Consider the following 25,923-nt stretch of genomic DNA (forward strand, 5'->3'; position numbering starts at 1 on the left):
GGGGGGGGAGGGGCGCAGATCCTGGCTTTGGGGCGGCAGGGAGAGTAAATCCGGCCCTGGTTTTTGACGCGTTTCAGAGCAGGGAAAATAGGGCTCGCTGCAGTTTCTGGACCTGCACTGGACCGGAACGCTGCGATGTGAACTGCAGCTAAGAATACCATAGGAATACATTGGACGCAGTTCTGATCCGCTCCGCGCTCGGTGTGAACGAGCCCTGAATGTTCTTCTTCTCTTTCAGCCTTTCAGACGGAGGGGAAATTATACCTGATTCTGGATTTTCTCAGGGGGGGAGACGTCTTCACGCGCTTATCCAAAGAGGTAACTCTCCGCTTTCCTGTCCCCCATCAATAGTCATCAATCAATCAATCAATATCTTATCGGTTTGGCTGGTCTGGTGATTCCGGCTCAGCCAGCTCAGCGACCTCGATTCTCCTCCACTGCAGCTAAGCAATGACGTTTGGTCACTGCCCCGCCCCCTTCCCCCCCGCCAGCTTGTGATTGGACAACAAAGGAGCGTCACCGCACTGGCGCGGTCGCCTCTCTGCTCTCTCAGAGCTTCAGCGTTAAAGTGTAACTCCGGCCAACACTTGTTTCTAGTTGTGGTTGGCTCGGGAACGGATCAGAACCTCTGCTTGTGTTTATAGAGATTCCCCTCAACTTCCTGTCCCAGTGACAACGATTTCATCAGACAGGAAGTGAGGGAAAATCTCCCAACAGCAGAGATACAAATCTGGCAGAGGGGTTCTGACCTTCCTTCCTCCCTCCCGTCATTTGTTCTATCTGTGTTGTGTGGAAGAGTTCTCTTCACTTCCTGTCTGGTGAGGTCGTTGTCGGCAGGACAGGAAGTGAGGGGGATTCTCTCTAACGGAGTCACAGTTTGCATTGAAGACCTGACGGGGGTTCCAGTACCCCCATATAAAGGTTTTGGCCGGACATACCCTTTAAGCTGATAACAGAGCTGTCCTCACTCTCTCAAGGGGGGGGGTGTTGCCCTCCAGCTTTGCTTTAACTACAACTCCCAGCATGCTCCCACCTCTGGGAGTGATGTCTGTGGCTGTCAGAGTCTTGCAATGCCTCATGGGACTTGTAGTTCCACAACAGCTTGTGGCTCAGGGTTGATATAAGTGGTGACACGGAGGTGGGTGTTATTCGGCGCCGTCGCATATATGTGTCGCAGTTTTGGGTCAGGGCCGCGCTCAGTCGCCAACGTATAGATTCACCCGATGTGAACAGATTCACCGGCACAGGCTTGGTTGCAGAGTTCAGGTTTGGTTGAGCCGCAGTCACTGACGGGGTTAATATGATGTATTTTGGCTCTTTTTCTTGTTTTCGATGCGCTGAAACGTGGCGCTGACTCCGCCCACACATCCCCGCCGGCCACCAGACGACACCAGCTGTGCCCAGGGCCACAGACGTGATCCCAGTGACAGGCCCCTCCCTCCGCGCCTTCAGCACCCTGAGGCCCGCGGGAGATCGGCGGCGTCATTTCTAGCGGTCGGGATTGACGCCGGCGGGTCTGAGGGTGACGCCGAGTCTGGACCGAGCAGCTGCGTCGTGCCTGTCAAGAGTCTTGCAATGCCTCATGGGACTTGTAGTTCTACAACAGCTGGTGGGTCAGGGTTGCCCGCCCCTGATATAGGTGGTGACACGGGGTCAGGAACCGGGCTCAGTCGCCAACGGTATAGATTCACCCGATGTGAACAGAATCACTGGCACAGGCATGGCTGCAGATTTCAGGTTCGGTTGAGCCGCACTCATGCGTCATGCCTGTGCCTGTCAGAGTCTTGCAATGCCTCATGGGACTTGTAGTGCTGGCATGCTGAGTTTGCCCGCCCCTGATTGATATGCTTGTAGAGGGCGGGCAGGAGGCGGAGCAGTGACCCCGGATTTCGTGCCGGGCACAGGGCGTGTGGGGGAGGGATGGGCGGCCTCTCCTGGCAGATCTGGTTGTGCCGTGTGTGGCGCGGTCTGGCTGCCGGAGTTCTATAAACAATAAAGTTTAATAGGAGGGCGGAGGAGGGGAAACGCCCGGCCGCCTCGAACCCTCTCCGGTTATCACAGAGGAAGGCGCTCTCTCATCTATTTATAATCTCCGTGGTTTAGGGGCGGAGTCTGACTTTTATTTCATTCTGTTTATTGAGCTCTGTGAAGAGATGAACAAAATCTGACATTTGGGGGGGGGGGCGGGGGGGGTCACCGGTCTGTGCAGACGTAGGGTTACATAACCCTTTGTGGAGTGACAGGCAGAGCCCACTAATCAGCAGGTAGCATGAACTTTACTGATTGGACAGCTCCAGGTCTGACTCAACAGTGGGTGTGTCAGAGCTCTACAGAGAGACCACTGCTTCCACACAGAGAGCAAGGCTCCTTCTCTGCAGAGAGACTGCTTCCTGCCTGGCAGGGAACAGTCTCCTCTTCTCAGGCTGTGTATAGAAGACGACGTGTCGGGGGCGAGTGTTGAGTTCCATCGGGAGTTCCTGGAACATCGTGAGACGCCCCCAGCGCCCCTCCTCCGTACCAGTGACGTGTCATCCGGATCTGGAGGAAGATTCTGAGTCTGCAGAGACCTTCGTGTGATGGAAGGTGCGGCATCTCTTCCACTAAGCTCCGTGCGGCATGATAAACGATGTGCGACTCTCCCGTCCCGCGGAGACCATCGCTCCGATTGCTGGTGTCCAGGTTTTGTCACATGACCTCAGCCGAAGAGGAGAGACGGAAATGGTCAACCATCTTTAGCTGAGGTCTCGGGGTCAGAGGTCAGGGAGATGGGTTTCTCGGGATAGGTGACACCTTTTGTATATAGGGTCAGGATAAAGCTGGGCCATTAATAGCCTATATCAGGGGTAGCCAGACACTGGTCCTCCAGCTGTGGGTGAAACTACAAATCCCATGATGTATCTCTCTCTGGGAGTCATGTCTGTGGCTGTGAGAATGTTTCAATGCCTCATGGGATTTGCAGTTCTACCACAGCTGGAGGACCAGAGGTTTGGCTACTCCTGCCCTATATCACAAGAGAAGAGCGGCCATGATGTGGGAAGGAACCAGACTATACCGTCAATAAAAGGGGACAAGGTTATCTAGAATAGGTGACACCATAAGGTAGATGGACCATCACACCTACTATATGGACACCCCCCCCCCCCCCCCAAAAACCAAATGATGGGGTTCAGGGGTCTCCAGTGAAGGTTCTGGTAATACTCCATCATGCAAAGACATTGTAGACAATTGTCCTCTTCCAGCCTTGTGGTCACAGTTTGGTGAAGACCCTTTTCTGTTCCCCCCCATGACTGTCCCCTGTGTACAAAGCCAGCTCCATACAGACATGGTGGGACCAGTTTGTGAAGGCCACTCAAGCTTCCCCACACCAGAGTCCCGACCTCAACCCTCTGGAACACAGGAACACCTTACGGAACATAGGTGTTCCATGGGAGTTATTGAGTTCAGGTGTGCAAAGCCATCTCCATGAAGACACGGTGGGACCAGTTTGGCATTGAGGTTCCTCAACTGAACTCCAAGCTAAAAACGTTTGTGAGGCTAAGTATCACATGTAATGATCATCAGCAACCAAACACCACTTGGCCAAGGAGTATGTAGACACCTAGATATCACCCCGACCCATATGGTCAAGTACATGGACTCCCCTCCCAATGATGGAGGTTCAGGTGTCTCCAGTGAAGGTTCTGGTGATCCTCCATCATACAAAGACATTGTAGACTATTGTGATCTTCCAGCCTTGTGGTCACAGTTTGGTGAAGACCCTTTTCTGTTCCACCATGACTGTCCCCTGTGTACAAAGCAGCTCCATACAGACACGGTGTCACCAGTTTGGTGGAGGAACTCCAGTGTCCTGCACAGAGCCCTGACCTCACCCCTACTGAACACCGATTGTGAGCCCCGTCTTCTCATCTAACATCAGTACCTGACCTCACCAATAGGACAAATTCTCAGACACCCTTTAGAATCATGTGCAGAGACTTCCCAGAATAGTGGAGGATGTTATAGCCACAGAGCGGGGGCAGCTCCATATTATTAACCATAGTGGGGGGTGACAACTCCATATTAATGGCCATGTTGTGGGAAGGGTGGGCCACACCATATTAATGGCCATGGTTTTGAATGGGAAGTTCACCAAGATCATATAGGTGTGATGGTCAGGGGCACACAAGTGTTGGGGGTCATACAGCGTATAACATAAAAGATGAACTTCAGACCCGTCTTATTTATCCTTGGGTAGGATGGGGGAGGGGTTAATCCTCTAGAATTTATCTGCTCCCTTTAAGGAGATTCCTGTGTAGTCACCACGACCGGAAGTCAGGGGAAATCTCAGGAGGCTCAGGCAGCAAGGGAAGCCTGACTGTGGATCTACCCCATCCCCCACTCTATGAAAAGCTACAATGGTATTTTGTTGGGGTTCCTCTCTAAATGTGTGACCTGTACAGAAATGTCTTTTATGCTATGCTCTGTCACACAGAACATGTGATAGAACATGGGAAGCGCAATGCTCTGTCACACAGAACATGTGATAGAACATGGGAAGCGCAATGCTCTGTCACACAGAACATGTGATAGAACATGGGAAGCGCAATGCTCTGTCACACAGAACATGTGATAGAACATGGGAAGCGCAATGCTCTGTCACACAGAACATGTGATAGAACATGGGAAGCGCAATGCTCTGTCACACAGAACATGTGATAGAACATGGGAAGCGCAATGCTCTGTCACACAGAACATGTGATAGAACATGGGAAGCGCAATGCTCTGTCACACAGAACATGTGATAGAACATGGGAAGCGCAATGCTCTGTCACACAGAACATGTGATAGAACATGGGAAGCGCAATGCTCTGTCACACAGAACATGTGATAGAACATGGGAAGCGCAATGCTCTGTCACACAGAACATGTGATAGAACATGGGAAGCGCAATGCTCTGTCACACAGAACATGTGATAGAACATGGGAAGCGCAATGCTCTGTCACACAGAACATGTGATAGAACATGGGAAGCGCAATGCTCTGTCACACAGAACATGTGATAGAACATGGGAAGCGCAATGCTCTGTCACACAGAACATGTGATAGAACATGGGAAGCGCAATGCTCTGTCACACAGAACATGTGATAGAACATGGGAAGCGCAATGCTCTGTCACACAGAACATGTGATAGAACATGGGAAGCGCAATGCTCTGTCACACAGAACATGTGATAGAACATGGGAAGCGCAATGCTCTGTCACACAGAACATGTGATAGAACATGGGAAGCGCAATGCTCTGTCACACAGAACATGTGATAGAACATGGGAAGCGCAATGCTCTGTCACACAGAACATGTGATAGAACATGGGAAGCGCAATGCTCTGTCACACAGAACATGTGATAGAACATGGGAAGCGCAATGCTCTGTCACACAGAACATGTGATAGAACATGGGAAGCGCAATGCTCTGTCACACAGAACATGTGATAGAACATGGGAAGCGCAATGCTCTGTCACACAGAACATGTGATAGAACATGGGAAGCGCAATGCTCTGTCACACAGAACATGTGATAGAACATGGGAAGCGCAATGCTCTGTCACACAGAACATGTGATAGAACATGGGAAGCGCAATGCTCTGTCACACAGAACATGTGATAGAACATGGGAAGCGCAATGCTCTGTCACACAGAACATGTGATAGAACATGGGAAGCGCAATGCTCTGTCACACAGAACATGTGATAGAACATGGGAAGCGCAATGCTCTGTCACACAGAACATGTGATAGAACATGGGAAGCGCAATGCTCTGTCACACAGAACATGTGATAGAACATGGGAAGCGCAATGCTCTGTCACACAGAACATGTGATAGAACATGGGAAGCGCAATGCTCTGTCACACAGAACATGTGATAGAACATGGGAAGCGCAATGCTCTGTCACACAGAACATGTGATAGAACATGGGAAGCGCAATGCTCTGTCACACAGAACATGTGATAGAACATGGGAAGCGCAATGCTCTGTCACACAGAACATGTGATAGAACATGGGAAGCGCAATGCTCTGTCACACAGAACATGTGATAGAACATGGGAAGCGCAATGCTCTGTCACACAGAACATGTGATAGAACATGGGAAGCGCAATGCTCTGTCACACAGAACATGTGATAGAACATGGGAAGCGCAATGCTCTGTCACACAGAACATGTGATAGAACATGGGAAGCACAATGCTCTGTCACACAGAACATGTGATAGAACATGGGAAGCACAATGCTCTGTCACACAGAACATGTGATAGAACATGGGAAGCGCAATGCTCTGTCACACAGAACATGTGATAGAACATGGGAAGCGCAATGCTCTGTCACACAGAACATGTGATAGAACATGGGAAGCGCAATGCTCTGTCACACAGAACATGTGATAGAACATGGGAAGCGCAATGCTCTGTCACACAGAACATGTGATAGAACATGGGAAGCGCAATGCTCTGTCACACAGAACATGTGATAGAACATGGGAAGCGCAATGCTCTGTCACACAGAACATGTGATAGAACATGGGAAGCGCAATGCTCTGTCACACAGAACATGTGATAGAACATGGGAAGCGCAATGCTCTGTCACACAGAACATGTGATAGAACATGGGAAGCGCAATGCTCTGTCACACAGAACATGTGATAGAACATGGGAAGCGCAATGCTCTGTCACACAGAACATGTGATAGAACATGGGAAGCGCAATGCTCTGTCACACAGAACATGTGATAGAACATGGGAAGCGCAATGCTCTGTCACACAGAACATGTGATAGAACATGGGAAGCGCAATGCTCTGTCACACAGAACATGTGATAGAACATGGGAAGCGCAATGCTCTGTCACACAGAACATGGGAAGTGCAATGCTCTGTCACACAGAACATGTGATAGAACACAGAAAGCGCAGTGCTCTGAGTATTGGGTATCTTATTCACCGTAATTATGTTATTTTCAGCAGTGTGACTCTGATTGGCCGTATAATGACAGCTGATTGAACTGAGCCAGATGCCTGCTAAGCCTTCTGTTACCTTGGAGCACAATCTCAATTCAGGGCTGCAGTGAAACAATTTACTTAAAGTAAACTGTTAGGTCTTCAAGACAACCAATGCCGGTGTAGGTCTTCAAGACAACCAAGGCCGGTGTAGGTCTTCAAGACAACCAAGGCTATTGTAGGTCTTCAACACAAACAAGGAAAAGTGTGTTGAGTAGTGAAGATTCTTTGGCCAGTGTAGCTCTTCAAAACAACCAAGGCCGGTGTACATCTTCAAGACAACCAAGGCCGGTGTAGCTCTTCAATAGAACCGAGATGGGAGGGGGGGGGGTGCCTCGTTTTTAAATTTTTATTCTGTCTTGAAGACCTACACCGGCCTTGGTTGTCTTGAAGATCTACACCAGCCTTGGCAGTCTTGAAGACCTACACTGGCCTTGGTTGTCTTGAGGACCTACACTGGCCTTGGTTGTCTTGAGGACCTACATCGGCCTTGGTTGTCTTGAAGACCTACACCGGCCTTGGCTGTCTTGAAGACCTACACCTGCCTTGGTTGTCTTGAAGACCTACACCGGCCTTGGTTGTCTTCAAGATCTACACCGGCCTTGGTTGTCTTGAAGACCTACACCGGCCTTGGTTGTCTTGAAGACTTACACCGGCCTTGGTTGTCTTGAAGACCTACACCGGCCTTGGCTGTCTTGAAGACCTACACCGTCCTTGGTTGTCTTCAAGATCTACACCGGCCTTGGTTGTCTTCAAGATCTACACCGGCCTTGGTTGTCTTGAAGACCTACACCGGCCTTGGTTGTCTTGAAGACTTACACCGGCCTTGGTTGTCTTGAAGACCTACACCGGCCTTGGTTGTCTTGAAGACCTACACCGGCCTTGGTTGTCTTGAAGACCTACACCGTCCTTGGCTGTCTTGAAGACCTACACCGGCCTTGGCTGTCTGGAAGACCTACACTGGCCGAAGTGTCTTCACTATTCAACACACTTGTTTTGAATGCCCATGTCCCCTACTGCTAAATGTGTTTACACGCAGCAGCTGCTATGCCACTACAGTAACGCAGGAACCCAGTAGTAGAATTGGTGGCCCTGGAATGTGTCGGATGCTGAAGATTCTTTGGCCAGGGTCGCTCGTCAAGAGGATGAAGATTGGAGTCGTCACCCCCTATACCCCTCCTGTGGTGCCTTGTTTTTAATTTTCTATCCTGGTGGAGTCTCTTTAAAGAGCCACCAATGAGATCTCTGCTAGCAGAGGGTTAATCTCGTGCTGCAGAGCGATTGCAGATGCTCTCTGCAGTCCAGGCCTGGCGGCTGGCACTTGTCTGGCTGCGGTTGGTTCTGTGTTTGGCTGCCAGTAAGCGGATGGGGAGACGAGTCCTCTGCGGATGAGATCCCACAGGGGAGAATCTGTCTCTTCGCTCATCTCCGATCCCTTCAGATTGTGTTAGTGGAAGGCAGATGATGCTTTCTGTACAATGGTGGGGGAGGGGAGGGGCGGGGGGGTGTCTGTTGGTGTGATGCGAGTTCAACGATAGAACATGAAGTAAATCTATACAGTTCTTATCAGGTTATGTTTACAGAGGAGGATGTGAAATTCTACCTGGCAGAACTGGCACTGGCGCTGGATCACTTGCACAGTCTGGGCATCGTCTACCGGGACCTGAAGCCTGAAAAGTAAAGTAAAATCCATCAGCTTCTTTTATTTCCATCTGGTCTGTAGAGTTCTCCGACACTCTCCTGCTATGTCACAGTCACTGCAGGTGTCATTTGTACCCTTAGATACATAAGAGGGGCTCATTACCCTAAGTATCAGAGAATGCAGGTTACATATGCAGATAAAAAGAGGGGCTCATTACCCTAAGGAACAGAGGATGCAAGTCACATGTGCAGATAATAAGAGGGGCTCATTACCCTAAGTATCAGAGGATGCAAGTCACATATGCAGATAATAAGAGGGGGTCATTACCCTAAGTAACAGAGGGTGCAAGTCACATGTGCAGATAAGAGGGGCTCATAACCCTAAGTAACAGAGGGTGCAAGTCACATGTGCAGATAATAAGAGGGGCTCATTACCCTAAGTATCAGAGGATGCAAGTCACATATGCAGATAATAATATGCCTACAGAAATTAATGGTCTGGGTGACGTGTAACTTGCACCATTAACACAAGTCAGCATTAGTACTTCCTTCTATCCTGTTATTCCCATTGAGTTGCCTTTATTGCTGATCGTGCCTCATCAACAAGCACTCCCCACTTCCTCTTCCTAATTAAATACAGACCTTGGCCAAAGATTGTCGGTGGGAAATTCTGCCCTCCTGTGTCTGTGGTCACCTCCACAATTGGCATACAAGACATTGCACCCCCTGATCCTTAGAGTAATAAGTCTTCTGCCTTAGTGTCCGCACACAGGACATGACCTACATCCTCCCATACTAAGGATAGTGAGCCCCTCTTATTTTCTGCATACATGACTTGCATCCTCTGATACTTGGGGTGCTGAGCCCTCTTATTATCTGCATATGTGACTTGCATCCTCTGATACTTGGGGTACTGAGCCCTCTTATTTTCTGCAAACATGACCTGCATCCTCTGATACTTAGGGTAATGAGCCCTTTTATTATCTGCATACGTGACTTGCATCCGCTGTTACTTAGGGTAATGAGCCCCTCTTATTTTCTGCATACGTGACTTGCATCCTCTGATACTTGGGGTAATGAGCCCCTCTTATTATCTGCACATGTGACTTGCACCCTCTGTTAGGGTAATGAGCCCCTCTTATTATCTGCACATGTGACTTGCACCCTCTGTTACTTAGGGTAATGAGCTCCTCTTATTATCTGCATACATGACTTGCATCCTCTGTTACTTAGGGTAATGAGCCCCTCTTATTATCTGCATACATGACTTGCACCCTCTGTTACTTAGGGTAATGAGCCCCTCTTATTATCTGCATACATGACTTGCATCCTCTGATACTTAGGTTACTGAGACCTCTTATTTTCTGCATACAAGACTTGCATCCTCTGTTACTTAGGGTAATGAGCCCCTCTTATTATCTGCATATGTGACTTGCATCCTCTGATACTTAGGGTAATGAGTCCTCTATTTCTTTCAGTTTTTATACACAACCTTCACTCGTCAGTATTTAGGATAGTAAATGTTTCCTTTTCTCTCCTATTTATTATTTAGTTCTGATTTTCTTCCTTGCCCTGTGCTCCACCCCCTCCGATATATTTCAGATATTTTGTTTTCGTTAATTTGAAGTTGAACCTATTTTACCAAATCTGTATTGGTGATTGTTTGTTTTAATTTTCAGCATTTTGCTCGACGAAGCCGGACATATCAAGCTAACAGGTAGGTCCGTGTGTTACAGACCGTGATCTGCATGTAACTGAGTATTGATGTCATTATGTGGTGCACGCCGTCACTTTTGTTTATCAGTGTGTGTACGGCTTACTATGTGTCCATTGTTACCCCCCAGATATTTTGTATCGGAAGCTTCTCACACTTGTATCTGTTTCCAGAATCTAAGGGGCTCATTTGTATCGGATATCAATACCACGAGGTTACTCCGCAACGGTGGCCTGAATATCGCGCCCCATTCATAAACAGTAGACCGCAGTGTTGGGGCCTGCAGTATGTCAGAGAGTTTTGCCTGCTCCCTGCTTAAAGGATAACTATGGTGTCAGGGCTTTCCCCATAGTTCTCCTAAGGGTCACGGGAGGACACAAACTAGCGTCCTCCCGTGACCCAAAGCTCGTTATACCGCGAGCTACAGCTCCCTATATACTGAGACGCCGCAGCCGGGACGGATCCCGACAATTCTGTCTGGATCCGCCCAGCTGCGTGAGTGACAGCTGGCTCCGCCTATCTAGAGTCAGAGCCAGCAGTGCCCGCCCCCTCCCTGTCCGTTCCGCCAGTCAGCACTGGAGGATCGGCACGGAACTCTGTGATTGGGGGAAGGGTCAGCCGCGTGACTTTCACAGAACACGCGATCGAGGTCTCCTCCGGACTTCTGTCATTTATTCCGATAACGCAGCACTGAGCACATCTATAAAGTGCGTTGCCGCGGCTTCCGTTTTCCTTGTATAACATCTTTATGACCACAGGAAGGGCGTACGGCTGCTTTATAAATGGACTCCAAAGTGGCCAATAATATATTTAATGATAGGCTGCGTTTTACGGGAGCGGCGTCACCATCTTCCCCAATAAACTCCGGTGGTGACATCACAATTCATACTCCACATATTATTATATTAATGCCGGAGCTTAGGGTGACGGGAGGGCGCTAGTTTGTGTCCTCCCGTTACCCTTAGGAGAACTATGGGGGAAAGCCCTGACCCCATAGTTCTCCTTTAGGTCAGGGGGCGGCAACCCTGGAGAGGTGGAGATCTACCCAGACAACATGGAGATAACATAGCAAGGCCCCATAAAAAAGCCAGGGAGGTAAACGAGTTCAGTGGTTAGGAGAAAGTAATGCAGAGTGCAGGGGTCAGTAGTATGTAATGCAGAGTGCAGGGGTCAGGAGTAGTAACGCTGAGTGCATGGGTCAGTAGTATGTAATGCAGAGTGCAGGGATCATTAATATGTAATGCAGAGTGCAGGGGATCATTAATATGTAATGCAGAGTCCCTGGGTCATTAATATGTAATGCAGAGTCCCGGGGTCATTAATATGTAATGCAGAGTGCAGGGGATCATTAATATGTAATGCAGAGTGCAGGGGATCATTAATATGTAATGCAGAGTGCAGGGGATCATTAATATGTAATGCAGAGTCCCTGGGTCATTAATATGTAATGCAGAGTCCCGGGGTCATTAATATGTAATGCAGAGTGCAGGGATCATTAATATGTAATGCAGAGTGCAGGGATCATTAATATGTAATGCAGAGTGCAGGGATCATTAATATGTAATGCAGAGTGCAGGGGATCATTAATATGTAATGCAGAGTCCCGGGGTCATTAATATGTAATGCAGAGTGCAATAGGGTGACGGGAGGACGCTAGTTTGTGTCCTCCCGTTACCCTGAGGAGAACTATGGGGAAAAGACTTATCCTCATAGTTCTCCTCGAAGGTGCAGAGTGCAGGCAGCCCTATGGTTTGTTCTTGTTATGTGGGCCTGTTAGTGTTTGGATGCTGTTGCCCACCCCTCAGTTGGACAGTCCCAACTACCCCAATTGTCTCTGGAACTTGTGTCCCTCAATGAACGAGAAAGAAAATTGGATTTTTGTACTTCAACGTCTTTGGGTTCGTTGAGGTTCCAAGTTACCTTCCTTGTCTTTGATCTTCCTCTTAGTATGCTTTGTCCAAAACGGAGGCATGCTGGGAGCGTAAGGGGTTAAACCTGCTGGTCACTGTTTGTTTGTCATTATCCAAATCCTCCTGTAGGCAGCAATACAACCCAATTGTCTCTGAATCCTGTGTCCTTTTTTTGTACTCAAAGAAATGTAATTGACTGTAAAGTACAAGAATCCAATTTTATATATATGATTGCACTTACATATTCCTTATCATAGTATGTGAGACGATTATTTGGAACGGTTGTCTCACTGTTCCTTCTCTTGCAGATTTTGGGCTGAGCAAGGAGTCTGTGGACCACGAAAAGAAGGCGTACTCGTTTTGCGGTACCGTGGAGTACATGGCGCCGGAAGTGGTGAACCGGCGAGGTCACACTCAAAGTGCCGATTGGTGGTCGTTTGGCGTCCTTATGGTACGTTGACCTTGTAAATTAAATCCTGCTAAACACCGAAACACAGACGAGTGACGGTGTTCCATCAAAGTTTGTGACTGGGTTGGAATGTGTGACCGGTCACGCGGTCGCACATTCCAACCTAGTCACAAACTTTGATAGAACAATGGCAGAAAAAGACCAAATGGTCCAGCGAGTCTTTGCTTGTTAGTGTCACCTTTTCCCTGAGTGTAGATCTATGTTTGTCCCCGGCATGTTTATACACTGAGTGGCCGGATTATTATATACACTGAGTGGCCGGATTATTATATACACCGAGTGGCCGGATTATTATATACACTGAGTGGCCGGATTATATGTGTCTCGTATTTGTACAGCTGACTGGCCTCACCCTGCCGAGCAGCAATTATTGGTGTAACCCTTTCATTATCTCCCTGCACACACCCCGCCGCGCGTTATTACTCATCGGAGACGCCGAGGTCAGTGGACGGGAATCGGGCACCAAGATGCCAAATAATGAGCCGGGATCCTCCGACTGGTGCGGGGGGGGGAGGGGGGCACAGCGCAATGGACAGGAGGAGTCTCCTGGACCGCTAACAAGACGGTCTCATGTGAGGTGACAACATGGCACTCTCTTAGGATGGGGCGGCTCTCCTGTACAGAGGGTTTGGTGTTCATGGCAAGTGGTTGCAGACACAAAATGGCCCCATAGGCAGGTGGTAAGGATTGGGGTCCTCTCCACAGAAGCCGGCTCTCACATTACCGCACTCATCCCGGTAAGGACGCCATTTGTTTGCTGCATTACATCTCACTTTGTAATTCCCCCCTCCCCTCCCCCGCCTCCTGCAAGTGGCCACTTCACCGTCTCCTGACTAATTGCTCCGCTATTAATGTTCTCTCTCGTTACATAATCCTCTTTTTCCTCCCGTCAGATAAAAGTGACATTCTTACCTCGCCCATCGCCATGGCAACCCGCCGCTCTCGCCGTACAAAAAAAAAAAAAACGTAATTTCTTTATTTGTGTCTTTCAGTTTGAAATGCTGACGGGAACCCTCCCCTTCCAAGGAAAGGACCGCAACGAGACCATGAACATGATACTGAAGTGAGTACGTGTCCTGCCCGCCGCCGCCGTCTGTGCATCGTGCAGAGGTGACTTTATGTAGATCATACAGGAGGCTGGACTACTCACATCTGACCTCCGGCCTCCCCTAGAGACTTATATCTGGCCTCCGTCCTCCCCTACAGTCTTCTATCTGACCTCCGCCCTCCCCTTCAGTCTTCTATCTCACCTCTGGCCAGATATAAGACTGAAAGGAAGGACGGAGGTCAGATATAAGAGTGACGGGGAGGACGGAGGTCAGATAGAAGACTGAAGGGGAGGACGGAGGTCAGATAGAAGACTGAAGGGAAGGACGGAGGTCAGATAGAAGACTGAAGGGAAGGACGGAGGTCAGACAGAAGGGAAGGACGGAGGTCAGATAGAAGACTGAAGGGGAGGACAGAGGTCAGATAGAAGACTGAAGGGAAGGACGGAGGTCAGATATAAGACTGAAGGGAAGGACGGAGGTCAGATAGGAGACTGAAGGGAAGGACGGAGGTCAGACAGAAGACTGAAGAGAAGGACGGAGGTCAGATAGAAGACTGAAGGGGAGGACGGAGGTCAGATAGGAGACTGAAGGGGAGGACGGAGGTCAGATAGAAGACTGAAGGGGAGGACGGAGGTCAGATATGACTACTGGCCCCTCCCACCAGCCATGATCTGACTGCATAGAGAAGCACAGAAGCCCAGTAATGACATCACCAGGACTAAGATAAGGTATGTTAATTAGGGGGGAGGGGGGACCAGGAAAGGAAAAATGTCAGCAGATTAAACTTTAATGCGTTTAGCACTATTTTGGGGGCCTGCAGAGGAAGACATGTAGAGGAAAGAGGGAGGATAGGACAGAAGAATTTATAGTTGAATTGGGGAGATGAGACAATGTATCGGAGCGGACACTCGGAGATACAAATCGGGGTCAGAATTATATGGAGGAAGTTACTTTGTATCTCTGGTGGTGGAATGGACAGAAATGGGATCATCTTCATAGTCTAGATTTTCCCCCCACAGACATCGTTCGCGATTCTTATATTAAAGATCGTTGTTGTTGTCAGAATTCCGTCACATGATCACTCCTCTCCTGCAGATCCAAGCTCGGGATGCCGCAGTTTTTAAGCTCCGAAGCGCAGAGTCTGCTGAGAATGTTGTTCAAACGAAATCCTGTGAACCGATTAGGTGAGTGTCCGGCGGGCGAGAAAAATCCGATCTTCACAACGTTTCCCGTCTCCGGTTTTATGTCCTCAATCAGTTACACCCATCGTAGTGATTGGTCTAATGACGGCCCATCAGACTGCTATTGTGACACATCCTAAATATAGAGCCATTTATACAACTGTCCATCCAGAGCCGCCATTTATAGACCGGATACATCCTAAATATAGAGCCATCTATCCAACTGTCCATCCAGAGCCGCCATTTATAGACCGGATACATCCTAAATATAGAGCCATCTATCCAACTGTCCATCCAGAGCCGCCATTTATAGACCGGATACATCCTAAATATAGAGCCATCTATCCAACTGTCCATCCAGAGCCGCCATTTATAGACCGGATACATCCTAAATATAGAGCCATCTATCCAACTGTCCATCCAGAGCCGCCATTTATAGACCGGATACATCCTAAATATAGAGCCATCTATCCAACTGTCCATCCAGAGCCGCCATTTATAGACCGGATACATCCTAAATATAGAGCCATCTATCCAACTGTCCATCCAGAGCCGCCATTTATAGACCGGATACATCCTAAATATAGAGCCATCTATCCAACTGTCCATCCAGAGCCGCCATTTATAGACCGGATACATCCTAAATATAGAGCCATCTATCCAACTGTCCATCCAGAGCCGCCATTTATAGACCGGATACATCCTAAATATAGAGCCATCTATCCAACTGTCCATCCAGAGCCGCCATTTATAGACCGGATACATCCTAAATATAGAGCCATCTATCCAACTGTCCATCCAGAGCCGCCATTTATAGACCGGATACATCCTAAATATAGAGCCATCTATCCAACTGTCCATCCAGAGCCGCCATTTATAGACCGGATACATCCTAAATATAGAGCCATCTATCCAACTGTCCATCCAGAGCCGCCATTTATAGACCGGATACATCCTAAATATAGAGCCATCTATCCAACTGTCCATCCAGAGCCGCCATTTATAGACCGGATACATCCTAAATATAGAGCCATCTATCCAACTGTCCATCCAGAGCCGCCATTTATAGACCGGATACATCCTAAATATAGAGCCATCTATCCAACTGTCCATCCAGAGCCGCCATTTATAGACCGGATACATCCTAAATATAGAGCCATCTATCCAACTGTCCATCCAGAGCCGCCATTTATAGACCGGATACATCCTAAATATAGAGCCATCTATCCAACTGTCCATCCAGAGCCGCCATTTATAGACCGGATACATCCTAAATATAGAGCCATCTATCCAACTGTCCATCCAGAGCCGCCATTTATAGACCGGATACATCCTAAATATAGAGCCATCTATCCAACTGTCCATCCAGAGCCGCCATTTATAGACCGGATACATCCTAAATATAGAGCCATCTATCCAACTGTCCATCCAGAGCCGCCATTTATAGACCGGATACATCCTAAATATAGAGCCATCTATCCAACTGTCCATCCAGAGCCGCCATTTATAGACCGGATACATCCTAAATATAGAGCCATCTATCCAACTGTCCATCCAGAGCCGCCATTTATAGACCGGATACATCCTAAATATAGAGCCATCTATCCAACTGTCCATCCAGAGCCGCCATTTATAGACCGGATACATCCTAAATATAGAGCCATCTATCCAACTGTCCATCCAGAGCCGCCATTTATAGACCGGATACATCCTAAATATAGAGCCATCTATCCAACTGTCCATCCAGAGCCGCCATTTATAGACCGGATACATCCTAAATATAGAGCCATCTATCCAACTGTCCATCCAGAGCCGCCATTTATAGACCGGATACATCCTAAATATAGAGCCATCTATCCAACTGTCCATCCAGAGCCGCCATTTATAGACCGGATACATCCTAAATATAGAGCCATCTATCCAACTGTCCATCCAGAGCCGCCATTTATAGACCGGATACATCCTAAATATAGAGCCATCTATCCAACTGTCCATCCAGAGCCGCCATTTATAGACCGGATACATCCTAAATATAGAGCCATCTATCCAACTGTCCATCCAGAGCCGCCATTTATAGACCGGATACATCCTAAATATAGAGCCATCTATCCAACTGTCCATCCAGAGCCGCCATTTATAGACCGGATACATCCTAAATATAGAGCCATCTATCCAACTGTCCATCCAGAGCCGCCATTTATAGACCGGATACATCCTAAATATAGAGCCATCTATCCAACTGTCCATCCAGAGCCGCCATTTATAGACCGGATACATCCTAAATATAGAGCCATCTATCCAACTGTCCATCCAGAGCCGCCATTTATAGACCGGATACATCCTAAATATAGAGCCATCTATCCAACTGTCCATCCAGAGCCGCCATTTATAGACCGGATACATCCTAAATATAGAGCCATCTATCCAACTGTCCATCCAGAGCCGCCATTTATAGACCGGATACATCCTAAATATAGAGCCATCTATCCAACTGTCCATCCAGAGCCGCCATTTATAGACCGGATACATCCTAAATATAGAGCCATCTATCCAACTGTCCATCCAGAGCCGCCATTTATAGACCGGATACATCCTAAATATAGAGCCATCTATCCAACTGTCCATCCAGAGCCGCCATTTATAGACCGGATACATCCTAAATATAGAGCCATTTATCCAACTGTCCATCCAGAGCCGCCATTTATAGACCACGTACATCCCACATATATGTCTGATTATGCTGTTTGTATAGCGCTGTCTTGCTCTTGTTGGCTCTCATCAGTGCAGTATGTGGAGATAATGGCCCCTCGGTGGTAGGACATGGGGGTCAGTGATGGCAGATAACCGGTTATGGTCCAGTTATAGGGACGGGTCCAGAAAGTAAGTGTTAACCCTCACTGATGGAATCTCTGTGTTTCTAGGTGCCGGCCTGGACCGGGTGGAGGAGATAAAACGACATCCGTTCTTTGCTACTATTGACTGGAATGTGAGTTATTTTCTTCTTCTTGTTATGTTTATAGTATAACTTGAGGTGAGGCTTAGAGGTACTGTTGGGGTTAAAGTTCGTGTTGGGATTATTGTTTGAGTTACTGATTGGGTTAGAGTTAGTGTTAGGTTTATGCTTAGGATAAGAGTTTGTCTTGGGGTCGGAGCTTGTCTTGGGGTTGGAGCTTGTCTTGGGGTCGGAGCTTGTCTTGGGGTCGGAGCTTGTCTTGGGGTCGGAGCTTGTCTTGGGGTGGGAGCGTGTCTTGGGGTCGGGGCACTTGGGGATGGAGCGTGTCTTGGGGATGGAGCGTGTCTTGGGGATGGAGCGTGTCTTGGGGTTGTAGCATGTCTTGGGGTCGGAACGTGTCTTGGGGTTAAAGTTCAGTAGGAACTGAAGAGTTTGGCTCCTGGTCCTCTTGTTGGAAACATTCTGTGGTTGGGATTATGAATTTAGGGAAATAGAAGGTTTCTGTTGGGATCAGTGGATATGCTGAACAGAGTCTATCATAGTCGGTGTTGGTGTTGCAGGTTGTGTCCTCTTGTGGGACATGCCCTCGGGGGTTGGGGGTCTAATATGTGTTGTAACAGAGACAGGTGCACACACAGTACATAGGGGATAGAGGAAGATGAACGTGATTCTCCTCCTCTGCTCGAGTTTCGTTATTGTTCTGAATTTCCTTTGTCTTGTTCTCTGATTTTAGAAGCTGTACAGGTGTGAAATTCAGCCGCCGTTCAAACCTGCTTCCGGAAAACCCGAGGACACGTTCTGTTTTGATCCGGAGTTCACAGCCAAAACGCCGAAAGGTTTGTTGATTCCTTCTCTTTACACATTGTAACGAGCCGACGGCCGATCTTCCAGACTCCGGTATAAACTGCGGAGTCGGATGGAGAGTGAACGCTGACGAGACGCGTTTCGGGCTTTTCATGAACAGACACCACAGGGGGGTGTTCAGAGGAAGCCGCAGACCCAAATATGTGAGAAAGTAACAAGATGAATCGTTTATACACAACGCAGCTAAAGGAAGGTACACGGACCTTATAATAGACGATTATGGTAAGGTTAAAGCTCATCATCGGCCTTCCCTTCAGTCTTCACAGTCAGAGGCGGCCCTTTAATTAGGCAAATTAGGCGGTCGCCTTAGGCCTCGCGCTCCCGAGGGCCTCGCGGCCGCCTAGTTTGCCCTGTCAGGACGTCAGCCAGGTAGCGTTGTGAGCTCTCATCCCTGTAGCTCTGAAACTGAGATTCTCAGTTTGAGAGCTACGGGGATGAGAGCTCACCCGTTACCTCGATCGTTGGTGCGGACCATCGGCTCGGTCTTCTGCACGCCCACCAGCCAATGAGAAGAGACCTCACCCCTGCTGGTGAGACCCACAGAACCATGTTGGGACCCTACCCTGGTGGGCTCTTTGGGATTTCACCAGGGCTCTGTGGGGTCTAACCAGGCTGGTTAGACCCCACAGAGCCCTAGTGAGACCCAGGGCTTTGTAGGGTCTGCCCACGGCTCCGAGGGGTTTCAACAAGACTGGTGAGACCCCCACAGAGCCCTGGTGAGACCCCACTGAGCCCTAGTTTAACCAGGACTCTTTGGGGTGTCACCAGGGCACTGAGGGGTCTAACCAGGCTGATGAAACCGCACAGAGCCCTGGTAAGACCCCACAGGCCTGAGTGTGGCCTCATGTTTAGGTTTCGCCTAAGGCCTCGCAAATTCTAGAGCCGCCTCTGTACCGGCTCCTCTTCCTCTGAGGTCTCTGCACACTGGGAGCTCCTCACCATGTGCATTAGAAGCAGCAGCAAGTCACATAGAGCTCCGCCTCATTTCCTGGCTAGATTGCATAGAGAAGCACGGAGATCAGTGATGACATCTCCAAGTATAAAATAAGTTATGTAATGAAGAGGGAAAGCTTTTACTTATAGATGCACCGATACCGGTTTTTCGGTATCGAGTACCGACACTTATATTTCGGTACTCGTCGATACCGAGTACCGAGTACCGGTACTTCTGGTAACATTGAGCCGGCTTCCCGGGGCAATCAGGAAGCCAGGAAGGAGTGACACGACCCCCCAACCTGCAGGCACCTAATTCCCCCTCACATAGATCCTCAGCATTCTTTAAGGTACCAGCCCCTCGGCCAGCTGGGCAGACACCGCTCTCCCGGATCTCCCCACGTCTCCTGTGTGTACAGCGCCCGCGTGATCGGCCCTCAGCCTGCTGCTGCGCATGCGCAGACTGCCCAGCGCTCTCATTCAGAAATCCCGTGCATGCGCAGTAGCGGGCTGAGCGCAGATCACGCGAGTGCTGTGCACACAGGAGACGGCAGATCTGGCCGAGGGACTGGTACGTTAAGGAATGCTAAGGATCTATGTGAGGGGAATTAGGTGCCTGCAGGGGTGGGGGGCGTGTCGCTATATTATCAGATTTCTTTGCCCGGCTTGACACTGATTGGCTGGGAAGCCGGCTTCCCGGCCAATCAGCTTCGAGCCGGCCAAACAGCATGGAGACAGCTTCCGGGCTCCATCTTTCCTCGCGGCACTGCCGGTCAGAGGAAATCTCCCTCTGACCGGAAGTTCTAGTATCGGAAAAGGTATCGGAGCATTTGGTATCGGTGCATCCCTAGTTTTACTCAATATTTTCATTAGCACGTTGATGATGTTCTAGAAATTTATATCGTATTTAAATCCGCTGCGCTTAAAAGCACAGTCCTCTGCCCTCCCGGTATAATTTGGCTGAACGCGCTCAGCAAGGAAACACAGACACTCGCTGTTGTCTCGTCAGATCCCCAGTCGCTGTCCTCCTCACTGGAGGAAGACTTCTTTATTTATCGGGGTAACACAGGAAGTGCCGGCCACAACAGCCACCACTTCCTCCTACAACAATAGAATACAGAGCCAGCCAATGAAACACATGTATACATCTGAATAGACAATAGAAAAGGGGAGGGTATGCTCATGCATGTGAAACACCATGCACAGTTACCAGCTGCTAGTTCATGTTTCACGTGCACATTTATTAACAATGGATTTCCCGCCAAAAACACATGTTTGCACATGGACGACGCCATCTTTAATCTCCCGTTAACACTGGAGCGAACTTTATCCAGCATTGCTCAGTGAGCAATGCCCAATAAAGTTATTATGATTCGCATTGATGGGAGCTTATCTGCAGGGACAATGCCATACTACTTCCAGCGCGCTGATCAGACGCATCAGAAATACCAACGCACGTTCCTTTTAAAAAGGCAGATATGTATCTTAAATAATACTATGTCCTCAAATGTATACACGCCACGCCAATAAATCCGCACACCGCGCAGGGGCTCTAGCTTGGCATCCACGCACTCGCTAAGAGAACATTGCTCCAATCGAGCGTGACGCAGAAATCCGGACACTGAGACACGATGACAATATTACACTAATATGAGGGAAAATGAGGAAAAAGAGGGACCCGGGGAGGTCAAGTTATATGCTGATTAAACTTCGCCTTCCATTTTACCCGATGAGGCAGTTTTCTTATCTGAAGGTCTCTCTTCTGAATAAGGATGGGCCCGGGCGTGTTCGCAGCTCCACGTGCCGAGCCCGCCAGGAAGCTGACAGCGCCGCAGCGCCAATCACAGGTACTGAGACATTTTCTCCTGCACTGGGCAGACACCGCTCTCCCGGATCTCCCCACGTCTCCTGTGTGTACAGCGCCCGCGTGATCGGCCCTCAGCCTGCTGCTGCGCATGCGCAGACTGCCCAGCGCTCTCATTCAGAAATCCCGTGCATGCGCAGTAGCGGGCTGAGCGCAGATCACGCGAGTGCTGTGCACACAGGAGACGGCAGATCTGGCCGAGGGACTGGTACGTTAAGGAATGCTAAGGATCTATGTGAGGGGAATTAGGTGCCTGCAGGGTGGGGGGTCGTGTCGCTATATTATCAGATTTCTTTGCCCGGCTTGACACTGATTGGCTGGGAAGCCGGCTTCCCGGCCAATCAGCTTCGAGCCGGCCAAACAGCATGGAGACAGCTTCCGGGCTCCATCTTTCCTCGCGGCACTGCCGGTCAGAGGAAATCTCCCTCTGACCGGAAGTTCTAGTATCGGAAAAGGTATCGGAGCATTTGGTATCGGTGCATCCCTAGTTTTACTCAATATTTTCATTAGCACGTTGATGATGTTCTAGAAATTTATATCGTATTTAAATCCGCTGCGCTTAAAAGCACAGTCCTCTGCCCTCCCGGTATAATTTGGCTGAACGCGCTCAGCAAGGAAACACAGACACTCGCTGTTGTCTCGTCAGATCCCCAGTCGCTGTCCTCCTCACTGGAGGAAGACTTCTTTATTTATCGGGGTAACACAGGAAGTGCCGGCCACAACAGCCACCACTTCCTCCTACAACAATAGAATACAGAGCCAGCCAATGAAACACATGTATACATCTGAATAGACAATAGAAAAGGGGAGGGTATGCTCATGCATGTGAAACACCATGCACAGTTACCAGCTGCTAGTTCATGTTTCACGTGCACATTTATTAACAATGGATTTCCCGCCAAAAACACATGTTTGCACATGGACGACGCCATCTTTAATCTCCCGTTAACACTGGAGCGAACTTTATCCAGCATTGCTCAGTGAGCAATGCCCAATAAAGTTATTATGATTCGCATTGATGGGAGCTTATCTGCAGGGACAATGCCATACTACTTCCAGCGCGCTGATCAGACGCATCAGAAATACCAACGCACGTTCCTTTTAAAAAGGCAGATATGTATCTTAAATAATACTATGTCCTCAAATGTATACACGCCACGCCAATAAATCCGCACACCGCGCAGGGGCTCTAGCTTGGCATCCACGCACTCGCTAAGAGAACATTGCTCCAATCGAGCGTGACGCAGAAATCCGGACACTGAGACACGATGACAATATTACACTAATATGAGGGAAAATGAGGAAAAAGAGGGACCCGGGGAGGTCAAGTTATATGCTGATTAAACTTCGCCTTCCATTTTACCCGATGAGGCAGTTTTCTTATCTGAAGGTCTCTCTTCTGAATAAGGATGGGCCCGGGCGTGTTCGCAGCTCCACGTGCCGAGCCCGCCAGGAAGCTGACAGCGCCGCAGCGCCAATCACAGGTACTGAGACATTTTCTCCTGCATGTGTCACGGCCTTAACTCCTGAAGTGCAGACAGTAATGGACGTAGTTTATTCTTAAGCTGTCATGTCTTCTCTGTCCCCTGGTGTCCTTCTAGACTCTCCCGGAGTCCCTCCCAGTGCCAATGCCCACCAGCTCTTCAAAGGCTTCAGCTTTGTGGCTCCGTCCTCCATTGAGGAACATAAATTATGCTCGGTCACCACCACCCTGCCCATTGTACAGGTAGGTCTCATTCAGCTCCCAGGGGATAGGACGGCACTTCCGTTAACCGACAAGCTCATCCTCACCCTGCAGTAACTCTGTTTGTGTGTTCTGTAGCAGTTCCACAGGAGCCGGGCGCAGTTCACAGACGTCTACGACCTTAAGGAGGATATTGGTGTCGGCTCCTACTCCATCTGTAAACGCTGCATTCACCGGGCGACCAACATGGAGTACGCAGTCAAGGTACACGCGGCGGCTTCCTGCTCCCAGCAGCAGCAGCTCCTCCCACTAGTTGGGCTCAGGTCTTCTTTCCCACATCTGAATCTAAAGAACGCAGAGGGTTCTGTATGTTGCTTCTGCGGATCAGTCAGCTGGGTTGCAGCACAAAAAAAAAGATTGCATGTCTCATTTTTCTGTGCTCTCCCAGAATATGCAGCTCAGGCAGAGACATCTCTGTACTGGGACTTGTATGTCGGGATTTAAAACCTATGAACATTTTCAGGATGTCTCTGTAAATCACATTGTCACATACTCGGTGGAGACTGAAATTGAGGGGCGACTTCTCTTCTTAGCCAAGTGTCCCTGGTAGTGGTGACAGGAGACACAAAATGATCCAAAGTCAAGAACAGACGGGGGTCATCAACAGGCAGCAGTACCAGTCAGGAGGCAGGAGGTCAGGAATAGTCACGGGTCATCCACAGGTAGGCAGCAGCAGTACCAGACAGGAAGAAGGTCAGGAATAGTCAGGGGTCATTTACAGGTAGGCAGCAGCAGTACCAGGCAGGAGACAGGAGGAAGGTCTGGAATAGTCAGGGGTCATTCACAGGCAGGCAGGTAGGCAGCAGTACCAGACAGGAGGAAGGTCAGGAATAGTCAGGGGTAATTTACAGGTAGGCAGCAGCAGTGCCAGGCAGGAGACAGGAGGAAGGTCAGGAAAAGTAATGGGTCATCCACAGGTAGGCAGCAGCAGTACCAGGCAGGAGACAGGAGGAAGGTCTGGAATAGTCAGGGGTAATTTACAGGCAGGTAGGCAGCATCAGTACCAGGCAGGAGACAGGAGGAAGGTCTGGAATAGTCAGGGGTAATTTACAGGCAGGCAGGCAGCAGCAATACCAGGCTGGAGACAGGAGGAAGGTCTGGAATAGTCACGGGTCATCCACAGGTAGGCAGCAGCAGTACCAGGCAGGGGAGAAGGGTAAGGTCGGAAATGGGCTGGAATTAACATAATTCATGAAGGAGTAGTACGAGGCAGGAGACAGGTAAAAGGTCAGGAACAGACTGGGATTATCAACAGGCAGGCAGCAGTAGTAGTAGTACCAGGCAGGAAACAAGGGCAAGATCAGAAACAGGTTAGATTTGACATCAGTCAGGGAAGAGTAGTACCAGGCAGGAGACACGGGGAAGGTTAGGAACAGGCTTAGATTGTTGGCAGGCAGGAGACAGTTTCAAGGTCAGGAACAGGCATGCAGGCAGCAGCAGCGCTAGGCAGGCGACAGGTTCAGGTTCAGGAACAGGCCGAGGTCCACAATGGTTCACAGGTAGCAAAGTACAAAGTGAGTGTTGATAATCCTCCCTATATAAAGCACACAACACAGGAGGGATTTCCTTGTCACTGCCATAAGATGGTTTCTCCTCCAGCGGTACACAAGGTTTGTTACGTTTTAATTTGATGTATTTTTATTTTTTTTGGCTCTTTTTCCCTCAAAAATCCATCCCAGGCAGGAACTCCCAGCAATGCGTTGTGAAATATGATGTTACATAAAGTCTGTGCTAATCAAATACCTGAAAACTGTTTATATTTTAAAACCCGTTCTCAAACGAGCTCCAGACGGCGATCTCCAAAAGGCTCCGATAGAAGCTGATCGTTCCGCCGAGCTTTGCACATTGCGTTGTATCTTTTATCTCTTTTATCTGAGAGGAATGATAAATAACAGTAAAAAGTCTTGCGGCGGCTTATCAGGCTCTCACACACGGCCCATCTTTGTTGCAGATCATCGACAAGAGCAAGAGGGATCCGTCGGAAGAGATTGAGATCTTGATGCGGTACGGGCAGCATCCGAACATCATCACTCTGAAAGATGTAAGCGCTGCTCCCATCCTTTCTGTATCCGTCCATTCGTCTGACATATACGGCTTCAGCTTCTAGGGCCTGGTCCCTGAGGTCTGAGGACTTCCTGTGGCTGTCATGTTCAGTCTTCTACAAAAGGGCGCAAAGGCAGAACATAACAGGAAACACTTGCATATAAGTCCAGGGACCAGCGGAAGGGTGGCCTGGGGGGAGGATCGGAGCGCACGCCCGAATCTGGCTGGTCTGCTCCCTGAAAGTGTTCGGGCAGGGGCGTCCCGAGCCTGGGTGACACACGGAGCGGTAACAGAGTGTCACCCGCCGCCGAGACGTCACTGTGCATGCGCGGCAGTATTCTGATACCTGCCGGCCGGCCATCTTGGTGATGGACGCCGGCAGAGAGAGGAGGGGACAGTTACCGGGCGGGATAAGGTATGCTGCCGGGTCCCCTCCTGATACTGTCGGGCGTTTGGTCCATTACTTTTCAGCGGGGGGTGACACCAAAATGACTGCGAGTCACTTTGGTGTCACCCCTCCAATGGTGTCACCTGGG

General features: G+C 49.3%; 1 protein-coding gene and 1 long non-coding RNA gene across 2 annotated transcripts in view; one reads left to right on the top strand and one right to left on the bottom strand.

The window, feature by feature from the left end:
- The window catches only part of LOC108802853 (ribosomal protein S6 kinase alpha-6-like), a 47,709-nt gene that overhangs the window by 7,874 nt on the left and 13,912 nt on the right, over positions 1–25,923 (top strand). The window contains exons 4-14 of the mRNA XM_018574710.1: positions 239–318; positions 8,593–8,699; positions 10,343–10,380; positions 12,596–12,738; positions 13,749–13,819; positions 14,901–14,989; positions 17,908–17,972; positions 18,673–18,775; positions 23,202–23,326; positions 23,423–23,548; positions 25,296–25,385. Of these exons, the coding sequence (XP_018430212.1) occupies positions 239–318; positions 8,593–8,699; positions 10,343–10,380; positions 12,596–12,738; positions 13,749–13,819; positions 14,901–14,989; positions 17,908–17,972; positions 18,673–18,775; positions 23,202–23,326; positions 23,423–23,548; positions 25,296–25,385 (1,037 nt within the window). The remainder of the gene's footprint in view (positions 1–238; positions 319–8,592; positions 8,700–10,342; positions 10,381–12,595; positions 12,739–13,748; positions 13,820–14,900; positions 14,990–17,907; positions 17,973–18,672; positions 18,776–23,201; positions 23,327–23,422; positions 23,549–25,295; positions 25,386–25,923) is intronic.
- LOC108802854 overlaps positions 18,821–25,923 on the bottom strand; it is a 24,897-nt gene continuing 17,794 nt past the window's right edge. Inside the window, exon 3 of the long non-coding RNA XR_001942241.1 lies at positions 18,821–18,831. This is a non-coding gene — a long non-coding RNA (uncharacterized LOC108802854). The remainder of the gene's footprint in view (positions 18,832–25,923) is intronic.

This window comes from Nanorana parkeri, unplaced genomic scaffold, assembly GCF_000935625.1.
Source record: "Nanorana parkeri isolate BGI_ZX_2015 unplaced genomic scaffold, ASM93562v1 scaffold3175, whole genome shotgun sequence".
Taxonomy (NCBI): Eukaryota; Metazoa; Chordata; class Amphibia; order Anura; family Dicroglossidae; genus Nanorana; species Nanorana parkeri.